This window comes from Mytilus californianus, unplaced genomic scaffold (assembly GCF_021869535.1).
Source record: "Mytilus californianus isolate M0D057914Y unplaced genomic scaffold, xbMytCali1.0.p SCAF_22, whole genome shotgun sequence".
NCBI classification, from domain to species: Eukaryota; Metazoa; Mollusca; class Bivalvia; order Mytilida; family Mytilidae; genus Mytilus; species Mytilus californianus.
This window is the reverse complement of record NW_026262671.1, coordinates 3,122,801-3,138,521: the sequence shown is the minus strand read 5'-3', so window position 1 is coordinate 3,138,521 and position 15,721 is coordinate 3,122,801. Positions and strand designations below refer to the sequence as shown.

The window sequence follows — 15,721 nt, the reverse complement described above, 5'->3', positions numbered from 1 at the left end:
TGCAAATACACAAAGCCAATGACAGGAGCCTCGGTGGCCAAGTGGTATAAGTAGTTTAGCTACAGGATCACTAATCTGTCAACACTGAGGATGTGAGTTCAAACCTCGATTTGGGAAGGTGCGTTCGACTCCTATCTATAATGGACCATGGATTGCCAGTTTTCCTGCTGAAGGTAAGTTGACCGTTCTCTCTGGCTTTCTCCATATCAAAAACTGGCCGCCACAATATAGCAAAGTGTGCTGCTGAAAGTAATGATACACACCAATAATCATTCAATCAATCACAACCGATGAGGATGCTTTTTTTATCAATGTCTTTTTTCATAATATGTCAGTAAAAGGTAATATTGCTTTATTTTTGTTTTTTAACTCACTCATACAAACAAGAATATACGATAAACGTAATGATTTTAGTTCTATTGTCAACTTCCCATTTCTCAATAGTAACTTATTATCTGCCCATCATATAGCGTTTTTATATCTCATTTGATACATTATACACATGTCTATTTACATTATAAAGACTCCACGAACAAGGGTATGATTCTAACACAAAAGTATACTACTGTTACCTATTACGTGAATGTTTAATTCATTCCAAAGCGAATCTCAGAAGTTTCTTAACCTTCTGTCTGGTCAAAGGCTGTTTTCTGTACTAATGAAACACTTAAACAACATAATGAAATTTTTTAATTCTATATTGAAAATATAAATTATCACAGGTAGTTTTGTCATCTTATATATTGCACATACTTTGAACAAAAATATCTAACAATTAGGAATACAAATTTAACCTGAAACAAGAATCAAGCATGTATATCTATATGTATTATTCAAAGTAATTTTTATAATCTAAATTATCTAAAATTGGCAGTTTCACAATCTAAGGTCTTGAGGTCATTTCTCTAATGTTTACCCCAAAACGTTGTAATAATATGATAGTAATTTGAACGCTAGAAATTCGTCCATTAATGTAACTTTATTTTCACTTTGTTGTACTAATCATGTCATTACCCAAGATTCTTAAGATTCTGAAATGGCCAATTCTATTTTAATAAGTTTGGACAAATCAAAAATGAACACTGCTCCCTGAAGAATCAGATTATTCATACAAAAATAAATTAGTTATAATACCTGGGTACATAAAGAATACAACACTATTTGTAATAGCACTAACCAAGCAAGGAAACCTATTTAAGTTTTTGTTAAACAAAATCTTGCTGGTTTTGTTTACTTTAACCTTTTCTAAAGTTACAAGTTTGTATGACATGGTAGGCCAAACTGTTACAAATGTTATAAAAGGTCATTACTACAGTTCAGTTAGATTTTGTTTTTTTCTCCAAAAAATAAAATAGTCCACTCTGCCCACCATATGCAGTGGATTTGCTGATACTTTTTATCATAAAACCTATTGAAATAAAAATATAAGCATGTGCATTTAACATTTCTACAAAATGAAAGTGAAAGATTGAAAATAAACACTCTTTGGTCGGGTTGTCTCTTTGACACATTCCCCATTTCCATTCTCAATTTTATTTGTTCTCTCTAGGGCCTTGTACATGTAGCAGTATGGCATTCTAGTATTGTATTTTTACCACGGTGGTATCTATTATAAATGATAAGCTATAGTTTTAGGGAAGCAATTTAAAAATACTGGAGAGAAACGAATATAACAATATATCAAATTGTTACGTCTTAAGCGCTTTTCTGGATTTGTCTTCATCAGGAACACTTGAAATCAAGGACATATAACAACCAGAAATTTTTGCTATGTTTCTATAATGGCTTAAATTGGGATGGGGTAGGATTTGCAAAAATTAAAAAACTCATGTTTTAAATTTCGATAATATAAATTCAATGCAGTAATTCCCAAAATTGCAAAAGTTAATCTCGCATTTTTGCCCTTTGTTAACAAACCAAAATAATAAATGCATGCAATAATTTCTGATTTACAGTATATGATCAAAAGGGGCCAAAAAGCATAACCAAATCCTACTAAGGTCAACTTTGTCTTAGGGAGTTGGAACCTTAGTTCACACATAAAAAACACAGAAATACAAACATGATAAGGTGTGGGTGGGCTTGTCACCGTGTATGGGTTTGACACCCAGGATGGAACTGGTTGAAAAAACTAAACCCAGCTGAGCTGTTGTGTACAAGAACATTGTATTAAATAAACTAATTACTCCCTTGTTTTATTTCATTTAATCCTATTTAACCAGGTCAGTTTTATCCTATTGAGATCAGTCCTAAACCTTTACAAATTTCAAAAATTTATTTACATTTAGTTTCAGAAAACTGTCTAAAACTGTACTATAGTTGTAGTATAATATCACATTGGCAAGACATTTTAACCATTACATAAAACACAATATGAACTGACCTAGAAAAGCAATGTCATAATCCCTCATTTTGTGAAGTAAACGTCAAATAAGATTATCGCCTAGTATCTGGGGTCAGGTATGAGCAATTGGTTGAACAGCAAATTATGACATTAATTTTAAATTATTCAAGTATCTTCTACAGTGCAAGAAACACACAATTAAAGTAAATTATATATAAGAATTGAATGCGTCTCTTTATAATTTTATTGGGGTGTAAAAGCTTGGATCAAAGCACATTTTGTATGAAGGGCACTTCATATGAAAAATGTGCGCTTGATTAACACTTTTACAACCTTATAAAATTATAAAAAGAAGCATTGAATTATTATTTATGGTACAACTATAATATTAAGAGTTATATCAAACTTTTCATTTGTTTTTCTAAGCATTGACTTAACATTGTCATGGATAGCATGTGCAGTCATAGCTGTTGTATTTTATATGAAAATAAAATTTGACATGGGAGTACCTAGGGGTTGGTGTCAGCCAATCAAAACTACTGATTTTTACGGAACATACATGTAAATGTAATTATTAACTTTTGTCAAATTTATGTTGGAACATTCATGTAAATGTAATTATTAACTTTTGTCAAATTTATGTTAACTATTCTAACTTTAAATATCAAATGTTCATAAAAATATAAAGGCGGAGGTATTATTTGCTACTGAATTTGTCCTAAAATCAAATGATTTCAAAATTCATTACATTTTCAGAATGATATGTTATTATAAATATAATTTATTTTTCAAAAGGACAAATGGATTTTGCAACTTAGTAATGTTGTTTCCAATGAGTTAGATGTTACATAACTGTACTTCTAATGTTTTTTTTTTCTAAAGAATGTCCTCGTCACAGAATATACAGCTATAAAAGGACAGAAAATTTGGTAAAATAAATATTATAAAATATTCAAGGGCTTTATGCATACATGCAGAGAATTAGTATAAAAACCAACCCTTGCCCGAAAAGAAATTTACAAAGGAAGTCTACTTTTTAATTATCTAAAACCTATTTAGGGTGTTGCTTTGGCAATATTTAAATAGTTAAAATGATATGAACAACACCATTTTTCAATAAAATCCTACAATAATGCCGTAACTGATAAGACTTAATAATATGTGGTTAATCTCTGATATAAATATTAATACATGTGTGTGAATGCCCCAATGAAACAAAGCCAAAAAAAAATTTCTACAATCAGACCTTTGGATATACTTTTAACAGGTAGTTAGGTTTTAACTGTGTATAACCTTAATACAACATAATAGCTAGATTACTGTTTACCAACTTTTTTTTCTAAGATACATGTGTTTACAATGATTTCATGATTTTTCAATTTTGCTGATAGATTGGTAAGAGAGAAGATTCAAGTTTATCATATCAAAACAACTTGTATTTGCTTAATTTTCATAAGTTTCATAAACATATTGCTCACGAAAATAAGTTGGTTAACATTAACCAGTTGATAACAGTACTAGTTCAAAACAGTTATAAATTTTTAGCAAATGTACTGGTTTATATATTCAGATTGTAATAGTAAATTGTCAAAAACATATATTTCAAGTTAACATGTTACTTTACAAAAATAAAATAAAAACTAAAATCTCAAATATAACCTTAACTAAACAACAACAAAACAGTCTATTTGGCAATTACCAATTTTATAATGTTATAGCACACTTTCAACATAAGTTGTTTCCCTTGCTAAATGAAGACAATTTCTAGACTGGTTGTCCATGCAAAGCTTGCTAAGTTGAAACTGATACATGCGTTTTGACCAATTTTTATTGAAAAATAACTATAATTGATATCAAATGTTTTAGAGTAGCAAAAAATTTAAATGTAATTAAAAGATTTGAAAAAGTTAGAGATTATAAACATTACGAACAGATAAATTTGCTTTTTCTGCTTGCTTTTTAATGGTAATGATAACTTATGTCTCTTCTAAGGGAAACAACTCTTACAAATGGATCACTAATTACAGTGTAAATTACTGAATTGGCAAATAAACTATTGTATGCATGGCATTATACAAATTGTTAAAAAATAAATTTCATCGATTTACTATAGCACCATTAGCTGTATTGTCTCCTTCTAGCACCGAATATGAAACATTTCTGTTATTACGGAAAGACAAGCCTCCATTTGCCTTGTTCCATGACTGTTCTGTTCCTCTGGCAAATAACAAAAATATAACAGTACCAGCTACATAAACTCCTGCCGATATATAAAATACTTTCTGCCATTGGCCTCTTGTTTCCTGAAATTGGAGAATTTGTTGACTACGGTACCAAAAATATTACATAAGCTTTATGTGAGTTTTTTATTGTTTCAACTGAGTATTCAGTGTTGTCTACTATTCAAATGAGAAAAAAATTATATTCCGGGCATTGAATGTTACTAATGAATGTGATAAAGAAATTTGCATCCAGCACAGTTAAAAATATAATTTAAATAACTTCACTAAATTGAAATATTGTTGAACACTTCCTTGTATTTCGTAAGATGAGGTTAAATTAAAGGTTGAATTTCTTTTGTAACCAATTGGCACTGTGCTTTTTTTTTCACATGCATTTACTCATGAAAAAAAGTGAATTTTATTTGCATGAGGATTTAAGATTAATAAAAATAATAATGCAGTAATTTTTAAGCATGACATACCAACCCTCACAATCTTACAGTTTGTAGGCTATATTAATCATAGCCATTATACTGTTCGATTGTATATATTTAATCCCCAAAACAAAAAAGAAAGTACAATTAGTAAAAAAAAATAGATTTCAGTACTTTTTTTCTGTTACATTTTTTTGTTTCTTAAATGGACCACATGGTCACTTTTTGCAATGACCCTTTTGAGCAAAGTGTAATGATGAACTAATCATACATCAAAATTACCTGATTATTGGTTAAAACTCCTACAACATAAGGTCCAAGAAACCCAGGTATAGTAGCTATCATATTGGTAATGCCCATTAATGTACCTGAAAAATAAATAACAGAAATTATTAAACATGCTCAGGTATTTTCATATGAAGGTTCACCACACCATTATTTAGCTACAAAGCAGCAACCTAACATCAAAAATGTTTTAAAATAATATATAGACACTACAACACTGAAAGCCAAGTCCAAAGTCAATACGGTTTAAGAGGCATTTCAGTGAAGGAACACTATTACATAAACAGATAAAATTTCTGTAACAGTTATTCCCTTCAGTCGTCTTTAGTGTCAGATATTTGAATAGATGACACTAATGGATAAACACCAAAAAAAGGTCATTTTGTGCAATCTTTATCCTGGGGTCTCATAAGAGGTGGAAATGTGTTCTTTATTCTAATCTTACCTGAGAAATTAGGAGCTAGATCTAAATGGTTGACATTAAAACCTCCCATACAGAATCCTCCTAATCCTACAGCAAAGGTCAGCATAACAACTACAACCACATAATTACAACCTACTAGTCCTATACATGACATTAGTATAGCTGGAGCTAGGAGACCTGGAAAATAAAACATGACATTAGTATAGCTGGAGCTAGGAGACCTGGAAAATAAAACATGACATCAGTATAGTTGGAGCTAGGAGACCTGGAAAATAAAACATGACATCAGTATAGCTGTAGCTAGGAGACCTCGAAAATAAAAAGGTCAAATACAACAGACCAGTAGTCCTTTACATGACTTCAGTATAGCTGGAGCTAAGAGACCTGGAAAATAAACTAGAGGCTCTAAAGAGCCTGTGTCGCTCACCTTGGTCTATGTGCATATTAAACAAAGGACACAGATGGATTCATGACAAAATTGTGTTTTGGTGATGGTGATGTGTTTGTAGATCTTACTTTACTGAACATTCTTGCTGCTTACAATTATCTCTATCTATAATGAACTTGGCCCAGTAGTTACAGTGGAAAATATTTTGTAAAAATTTACAAAAATTTACAAAATTTATGAAAATTGTAAAAAATTGACTATAAAGGGCAATAACTTCTTAAGGGGTCAATTGACAATTTTGGTGATGTTGACTTATTTGTAGATCTTACTTTGCTGTACATTATTGCTGTTAACAGTTTATCTCTATCTATAATAATATTCAAGATAATAACCAAAAGCTGCAAAATTTTCTAAAAAATTACCAATTCAGGGGCAGCAACCCAACAACATGTTGCTTGATTAGTCTGAAAATTTCAGGGCAGGTAGATCTTGACCTAATGATCATTTTATCCTCATCAGATTTGCTCTAAATGCTTTGCTTTCAGAGATATGATCCAAAAACTGCCTTTTACCCTATGTACTATTTTTTAGCCATGTCGGCCATCTTGGTTCACAGGCAGGGTCATCGGACACATTTTTTAAACTAGATACCCTAATGATGATTGTGAACAAGTTTGGTTAAATTTGTCCTAGTAGTTTCAGAGGAGAAGATTTTTGTAAAAGATTACAAAAATTTACGAAAAATGGTTAAAAATTGACTACAAAGGGCAAAAACTCCTTAATGGGTCAACTGACCATGTTGGTCAAGTTGACTTATTTGTAGATCTTACTTTGCTGAACATTATTGCTGTTTACAGTTTATCTCTATCTATAATAATATTCAAGTTAATAACCAAAAACGGCAAAATTTCCTTAAAATTACCAATTCAGGGCAGCAACCCAACAACGGGTTGTCTGATTCATCTGAAAATTTCAGGGCAGATAGATCTTGACCAGATTAACAATTTTACCCATGTCAGATTTGCTCTAAATGCTTTGGTTTCAGAGATATAAGCCAAAATCTACATTTTACCCCTATGTTCTATTTTTAGCCATGGCGGCCATCTTGGTTATTTGGCCGGGTCACCGGACACATTTTTTAAACTAGATACCCAAATGATGATTGTGGCTAAGTTTGGTAAAATTTGGCCAAGTAGTTGCAGAGGAGAAGATTTTTGTAAAAGTTAACGGACAACAGACGACGACGGACGACAGACGCCAAGTGATGGGAAAAGCTCACTTGGCCCTTTGGGCCAGGTGAGCTAAAAAATAAAATATAACAGTCCATGAATCCTATACATGATATCAGTATAGCTTGAGCAAGGAGACCTGAAAAATAAAACATGACATAAGCATGATTAGTATAGCTAAAGCTAGGAGACCTGGAAAATAAAACATGACATTAGCATGATTAGTATAGCTGGAGCTAGGAGACCTGGAAAATAAAACATTACATTAGTATAGCTGGAGCTAGGAGACATGGAAAATAAAACATGACATTAGTATAGCTGGAGCTATGATACCTGAAAAATAAAACATGACATAAGCATGATTAGTGTAGCTGGAGCTAGGAGACATGGAAAATAAAACATGACATTAGTATAGCTGGAGCTAGGATACCTGAAAAATAAAAATATAAAAATAAAACATGAAATCAGTACAGCTGGAGCTAGGAGACCTATAAAATAAAACATGATTTTAGTATACTGGAGCTACGAGACCTGGAAAATAAAACATGACATTAGTATAGCTGGAGCTAGGAGACCTGAAAAATAAAAATATAAAAATACAACATGAAATCAGTAAAGCTGGAGCTAGGAGACCTGGAAAATAAAAATATAAAAATAAAACATGAAATCAGTATAGCTGAAGCTAGGAGACCTATAAAGTATAACATGACATTAGTATAGCTGGAGCTAGGAGACCTGGAAAATAAAACATGACATCAGTATAGCTGGAGCTAGGAGACCTATAAAATAAAACATGACATCAGTATAGCTGGAGCTAGGAGACCTATAAAATAAAACATGAGATTAGTATAGCTGTAGCTAGGAGACCTGAAAAATAAAACATGACATCAGTATAGCTGGAGCTAGGAGACCTGAAAAATACAAAATATAAAAATAAAACATGATATCAGTATACTGTAAACTCAGAAATTATTGGAAGGTGTTTATTAATGCCAATTATGCGACTGGGTGAGTATAGCAATACATGTAATAATAAAATGCTCCGCAGGGCGCAGCTTGATACGACCGCAGAGGTCGAACCCTGAACAGTTGGGGCAAGTATGGACACAACATTCAAGCTTGATATAGCTCTGAATTTGGATTGTGATTAAATATTTGACACAGCATAGGTTTCTGACAGAGAATGAATGTGGTCTAAGAACTTAAAAATTTTAAATTGGACATTCACCTATTATGGTCCAATATCCAAAATCTAAATACATGGTTAGATTCAGCATATCAAAGAACCCCAAGAATTCAATTTTTAATGAAATCAAACAAAGTTTAATTTTGGACCCTTTTGATCTCAATGTGGACAAAGTTGATAACGGGGCCCAAAAATCAAAAATCTAAATACATGGTTAGATTCAGCATATCAAAGAACCCCATATATTCAATTTTTGTTGAAATCAAACAAAGTTTAATTTTGAACCCAGATTTGGACCAACTTGAAAACTGGGCCCATAATCAAAAATCTAAACACATGTTTAGATTCAGCATATCAAAGAACCCTAAAAATTCAATTTTTGTTAAAAACAAACTAAGTTTAATTTTGGACCCTTTGGACCTTTATGAAGACCAATTTGAAAACGGAACCAAAAATTAAGAATCTAAATACACGGTTAGATTCGGCATATCAAAGAACCCCAATAATTCAATTTTTGATGAAATCAAACAAAGTTAAATTTTGGACCCTTTGGACCTCAATGTGGACCAATTTAAAAACGGGGCCCAAAATCCAAAAACTTAATACACGGTTATATTCAGCATATGAAAGAACCCCATATATTCAATTTTTGTTGAAATCAAACAAAGTTAAATTTTGGACCCCGATTTGGACCAACTTGAAAACTGGGCCCATAATCAAAAATCTAAATACATGGTTAGATTCAGCATATCAAAGAACCCCATATATTCAATTTTTGTTGAAATCAAATAAAGTTTAATTTTGGACCCCGATTTGGACCAACTTGAAAACTGGGCCCATAATCAAAAATCTAAATACATGGTTAGATTCAGCATATCAAAGAACCCCATATATTCAATTTTTGTTGAAATCAAACTAAGTTTAATTTTGGACCCTTTGGACCTTTATGTAGACCAATTTGAAAACGGAACCAAAAATTAAGAATCTAAATACACGGTTAGATTCGGCATATCACAGAACCCCAATAATTCAATTTTTGATGAAATCAAACAAAGTTAAATTTTGGACCCTTTGGACCTCAATGTGGACCAATTTAAAAACAGGGCCCAAAATCCAAAAACTTAATACATGGTTAGATTCAGCATATTAAAGAACCCCAAGAATTCAAGAATAAAACCCCATTGAAATTGATCAAGAAATAAGCAATTTATACAAAGTATATTCTTTTGCACAATACTGTGCAATTGAATATTTCTTGCTATTGCGCAATACTGTACAATTGACAATTTCTTGCTATTGCGCAATATTGTGCTATTGGATATTTCTTGCTATTGCGCAATACTGTGCAATTGAAGATTTCTTGCTATTGCGCAATACTGTGCAATTGAAGATTTCTTGCTATTGTGCAATACTGTGCAATTGAAAATTTCTTGCTATTGCACAATACTTATTGTATAATAATTTACACATCCTGTTTGGTGTGTATTTCCTACCATATCATTATTATTTGCTTTTAAATATAAATCAGAAATAACCAACTTAAAATGGAAAATTTTAAAAGAAAAAAAAAAGGAAAAAAAGAAAAAAAAAGAAAACCCCCCCCCCCCCAAATTTTTTGAACCCCCTTATGATTCATCACCCCCAAACTCAATCCCAGCCTTCCCTTTGTGGTATGGTATCTTGCAGTACAATTTCAGAGAGATCCATACAATTGAACACAAGTTATTGTCTGGAAACTAGAAAAATGCTTATTTTTGGCCCCTTTTTGGCCCCCAATTCCTAAACGTTTCGGGCAATTACCCCCAAACTCAATTCCAGCTTTCCCTTTGTGATATGGAACCTTGTAGTACAATTTAAGAAATATCCAAACACTTACACACAAGTAATTGTCATGAAACTAGAAAAATGCTTGTTTTCTGCCCCTTTTTTGGCCCCTAATTCCTAAAATTTTGAGGCAATTACCCCCAAAATCAATTACAGCCTTCCCTATGTGATATGGGACCTTGTGGTACAATGTCAGAGAGATCCATACACTAACACACTAGTTATTGTCTGGAAGTTACAAAAATGCTTATTTTTGGCCCCTTTTTGGCCCCTAATTCCTTAACTGTTGGTACCATAACCCCCAAAATCAATCCCAACCTTCCTTTCGTGGTATTGAACCTTATGGTAAAATTTCATGGAGATCCATTAACTTAAACTAAAGTTAGAGTGCGAAAACCAATGTGTCTTCGGACGACGCCGGACGACGACGACGACGACGACGACGCCAACGTCATACCAATATACGACCAAAAAATTTTTAATTTTTGCGGTCGTATAAAAACTGGCATTCTGATATCTAACACATATATCTGTATGCAGATTTTCCTGAAATCATATCAATTAATTTGGCATTACTGTCAATTTCTCAAAAATCGCAATAAATAAAACACCCAGTAATTTCTGAATTTACAGTTAGTTGTGCTAGGAGACCTGGAAAAAAACATGACATTCCTAGCTATTGCTGGAGTTAGGGAACCTGAGAAACACAAGCTTTTGCATAGCAGAAATATAAATATCAACTGGATGTAGAACCATAAGTGTAATTATGAGTTATGAATAAAAAAAAAAAAAAAAAATTCATGTTAGAAATACAAGAGTGCACACGCTGAAATGTCTCGCCTTCTTTACTAATCATTGATATTATGTTGATAGTCCTAAACATAAAGCTTTATTACAACAGTCACATAAACTTAACATTAACCAAGTAAACTAAACATTGACCAATGAACCATGAAAATGAGGTCAAGGTCAGATGAACCATGCTATGCAGGCATGTTCAGCTAACAATTCTTCAATACAACAAATATAGTTGACCTATTGCTTATAGTTTAAGAAAAACAGACCAAAACACAAAAAATTAACACTGAGCAATGAACCTTGAAAATGAGGTCAAGGTCAAATAAAACCTGTGTGACTGACATATAGATCATAAAATATTTCCTTTCACCAAATATAGTTGAACTATTGCATATAGTATTAGAAAAAAGACCAAAACTCAAAAACTTAACTTTGACCACTGAACCATGAAAATGAGGTCAAGGTCAGATGACACCTGCCAGCTAGACATGTACACCTTACAATCATTCCATACACCAAATATAGTAGACCTATTGCATACAGTATAAGAAAAACAGACCAAAACACAAAAACTTAACTATAACCACTGAACCATGAAAATGAGGTCAAGGTCAGATGACACCTGCCAGTTGGACATGTACACCTTACAGTCCTTCCATACCCGAATATACTAGACCTATTGCTTATAGTATCTGAGATATGGACTTGACCACCAAAACTTAACCTTGTTCACTGATCCATGAAATAAGGTCGAGGTCAAGTGAAAACTGTCTGACAGGCACGAGGACTTTGCAAGGTACGCACATACCAAATATAGTTATCCTATTACTTATAATAAGAGAGAATTTAACATTTCAAAAAATCTTATCTTTTTTTTTAAGTAGTCACTGAACCATGAAAATGAGGTCAAGGCCATTGGACATGAGACTGACGGAAACTTCGTAACATGAGGCATCCATATACAAAGTATTAAGTATCAAGATCTTCCACCTTCTAAAATATAAAGCTTTTAAGAAGTTAGCTAACGCTGCCACCGCCGGATCACTATCCCTATGTCGAGCTTTCTGCGACAAAAGTCGCAGGCTCGACAAAAACCACATTCAAAGTTCAAATATCTTTCAACAATGTTAAATCAATAAACTTTAAGAATAAAATTTTCAGGGGACTACAGTGTTCTCCCCAGTGATTTTTTTATAGCCCTGTGGTAAGCATACAATATTAGAATGATTCACCTTTTGTGTTGGCGACGTGATGTTACATTTATACTGCAATGTTGGTAAAACTGATAGATAAATTGATGTTTAACGCCACTTTCAGCCCTAACTGTGCTATTTTGTGGCGATCAGTTTTTATTGTTGGAGGAAGCAAGAATGCCAAATGAGAACTACAAAGTTTTGATAGTAAAATTGACAATCCTAGTCAATTAAGATTGGAGTCAAGTGCACCTGCAATTTGCAGGATTTGAACTCACAAACTAGCTGACAGGCTAGTGATACAGTAGTTCGACTTCAGAGTACCCATGCTGGTGATGGAATATCTAATAGACAAAAATATGTATTATTATACATATGCATTAATAGAAATGTCACCAAAGTAGATAATGATAGCTCTATATAAACACCATAAACTTTGAATGTGATATTGTTTGTGTTGAGATTTCTACATGTACCGCCAAATTTCAGAACTAGATGTTGTATTTTTGAAAGAATTAAGTAATTTTTAATAACAAAATCCCAATTAATCTGTTATACTATGTACATTGATTAAGGTCATTGAAATATAAAACATCACCAGAGACATGGACAAAGTTAACAAAAAGAGGTGAAAAGAAACATCACCAACCAAAAATGAAAACTTTGCTTTTAATAAATGATATTATTTCAAGCATAAGCCTGACATTAATTTTTTGTAGTGTAAATTTGGATTCCTGATTTGGATGGACTGGCACTCAATGCAGATTTTAAGAATAAAAATGTTTTAGTGTGACCTTTTTGCACACGCAAGAAATCCAACAAAACAAGTATTGATTTGGCATGGCCTGAATTTAATTGCCAAACCAAACATAGATACCTTTATTATCATGGAGAACATTTACAGTAAAAAATGGTGATCTCTGGATTTATTTTCTGCTCCTGTACATGTGACATAAGTTTCTATCTCATTCATAAAATTATACTCACCAAATGAGTTTATAACTCGTCTAGTATTAAGAGTAGACAGATATCCTCTACCCCTGATAAAATCTGCTAAATTACATGATATATTCATACTCATCCAACATACAAGGTAAGGCAAGGCTGATACAAAACCATCCTATTAATGAATAAAACAAACAAGCTTAAGGCAAGGCTGATACAAAACCATACTTGAAAAATCGCAACAATAAACATGATAAATGCACACAATAATTCTGAATTTATAGTATTGAGAATTGGCTGACATTATATGCTTTATAGTTTTGTTTTGCTAAAAAAATACCACAACAATTATTGAATTTGATGTTTGGGGAAACAAGAAAACATATGAAAACCACCATTTTAAATTAATTTGTACACTCTAAAATAATCTATGAGACTACATGTATAGGTAAACTACTGTTGCCTCTTAAACATCTTAAGGTGTATGCTCAAACAATTAATTATTTCCAGTTAATCATTTTCAGTTTTTCTTGAGAAAGAAATTTGGGATTGTTGACAGATCTTTTTAGTATTCTTTAGCTTCTTGTCCTAAATGCATGGTTCAAGTTTGAGCTTGGAATATTACAGAATATTTATGTCAACATTTTACTGTTTCAAAATCTGAAATGGCAAATTGCAGACCATATCTTCAGCGCTTTTGTTGTATTGTTTGGCTTCTGATTCATTGACTTTTCTATTGTATAATACCTTATCACCAGATATGATCTCAACAATTTTTTTAAAAAGGAGCAATATGTCACAAGTGGTGCAGGAATTTATTGCCCTTCCTGAGCACCTGAATTTTTGGTAGGTTTTTTTGTCTCAATCTTTAGTTTTCTGTGTAGTTCTTTTAAGATTGTTGTTTTGTTAATTACGTTGCTTTGTTGTTGTGTTGTTTTGTTGGTTAAGCTTTTGGCCACAGTGTTGTAACATTTTCTTCAACTTATTGTTATTGATTGACTGCTTGGTATTTTCCCTATCTTTCATTTATACTACTTGTACACAAACTTACAGATTTGATATCAAACTTGAGTACATCTTTCATATAAGTAGGTAGACATGTCAACATGGTATAAAATCCCCAGTTATTGGCAAAATGTGCTGCACTGGCTGCCCACACTGCTGGAGAGGTTAAAATGGCTAACCATGGAGTTGGTAATCTCTGTAAAAGAATATTTCTGATTAATTGACAATCATTATTTATTAACTGCGCTAAAATTATTTGACATGTTTGATGTGTGCTTTGAAAATGGTGTATACTTATCCTTTTCATTATTGACACCTGGACTTTCCACATATTACATATCCTCTTTTTTTAGCTTCCCTTTCAATTGGCACAGAAATATATTGAAAAGTAGATTTTTTTCAAATATTACTACAAAGATTTCCCAACATCATTGGTTTTCAAATACAAATCATACGGAAACTATTGATACAAAACTCGTACAACTTTATATACATTTCTGTACCAATACTCTTCTGCTGGAGTATGCATATAAGACCAACATTCAAAACTTAACATTTCCTTCTAACTACATTCCATTATTAGAACAGCCCTTACAAACATGTATGCCAACCATATGGTATGGGTTTTTCTCATTGTTGAAGGCAGTACAGTTAACTATAATTTCTTACATCAACTTCATTTAAACTTACATGGATAGTTGTCTCATTGTTAATCATACCACATCTCCTTATTTTCATATGGAATGGACTGTGAAACTCAGATCAGGAGACTGTGAAATTTTGGTTAGGAGTTTAGACCTCAGATCAGGAGGTCTTTTATCAACATAAATGGTGTTGTAAATCTAATAGGCTGAAATGTTTTATCTTCAATCTTCCATCTGAAAATCTAATGTGTTTACAGTACCTTTGTAGCCTTTCTATTTGATTGATATCACTTGATAGAAATATCGATTTGGTTTCTTGGTTTGTTTTTTATTATTGACTGCTCAAAATAAAATATGTAAGACTATATGTAACACATGGTTTTTTATTTGTCAATAATAAACAAGTAAAAAATAATGCCTAGAAAATTTCATTTATGAAATTTTTTATACACAGCATTTTTTCTCTACAACAAGAGGATGGGAGGAAACCCCCTGAGGAAGTTCACCTTGATGTAGAAGTCATTATTTACTAATCTTTTGATACAAGGAACAACTACCTACCTCTTTGACACCTATAGACTTCTCTATGTAATCTCTCTCCACTTTAGATATCCTAGGATGCTTTGCAGGTGTGTCATGTACTAGTAACATCCATGCTACAAACCATACACAGCCTAATACACCTGTAATTACAATCAAACATGTGTATCAGACTACAAACCAAACGCAGCCTAATACACCTGTAATTACAATCATACATGTGTATCAGACTACAAACCAAACGCAGCCTAATACACCTG

General features: G+C 32.3%; 1 protein-coding gene across 1 annotated transcript in view; it reads right to left on the bottom strand.

The window, feature by feature from the left end:
• Positions 1-672: 672 nt before the first annotated feature.
• The window catches only part of LOC127732094 (sialin-like), a 28,710-nt gene continuing 13,661 nt past the window's right edge, over positions 673-15,721 (bottom strand). The window contains exons 5-10 of the mRNA XM_052241147.1: positions 15,483-15,604; positions 14,324-14,473; positions 13,315-13,447; positions 5,731-5,886; positions 5,283-5,368; positions 673-4,647 (exon numbers count right to left, since the gene is read on the bottom strand). Coding sequence (XP_052097107.1) covers positions 4,441-4,647; positions 5,283-5,368; positions 5,731-5,886; positions 13,315-13,447; positions 14,324-14,473; positions 15,483-15,604 — 854 coding nt within the window. The 3' untranslated portion in view covers positions 673-4,440. The remainder of the gene's footprint in view (positions 4,648-5,282; positions 5,369-5,730; positions 5,887-13,314; positions 13,448-14,323; positions 14,474-15,482; positions 15,605-15,721) is intronic.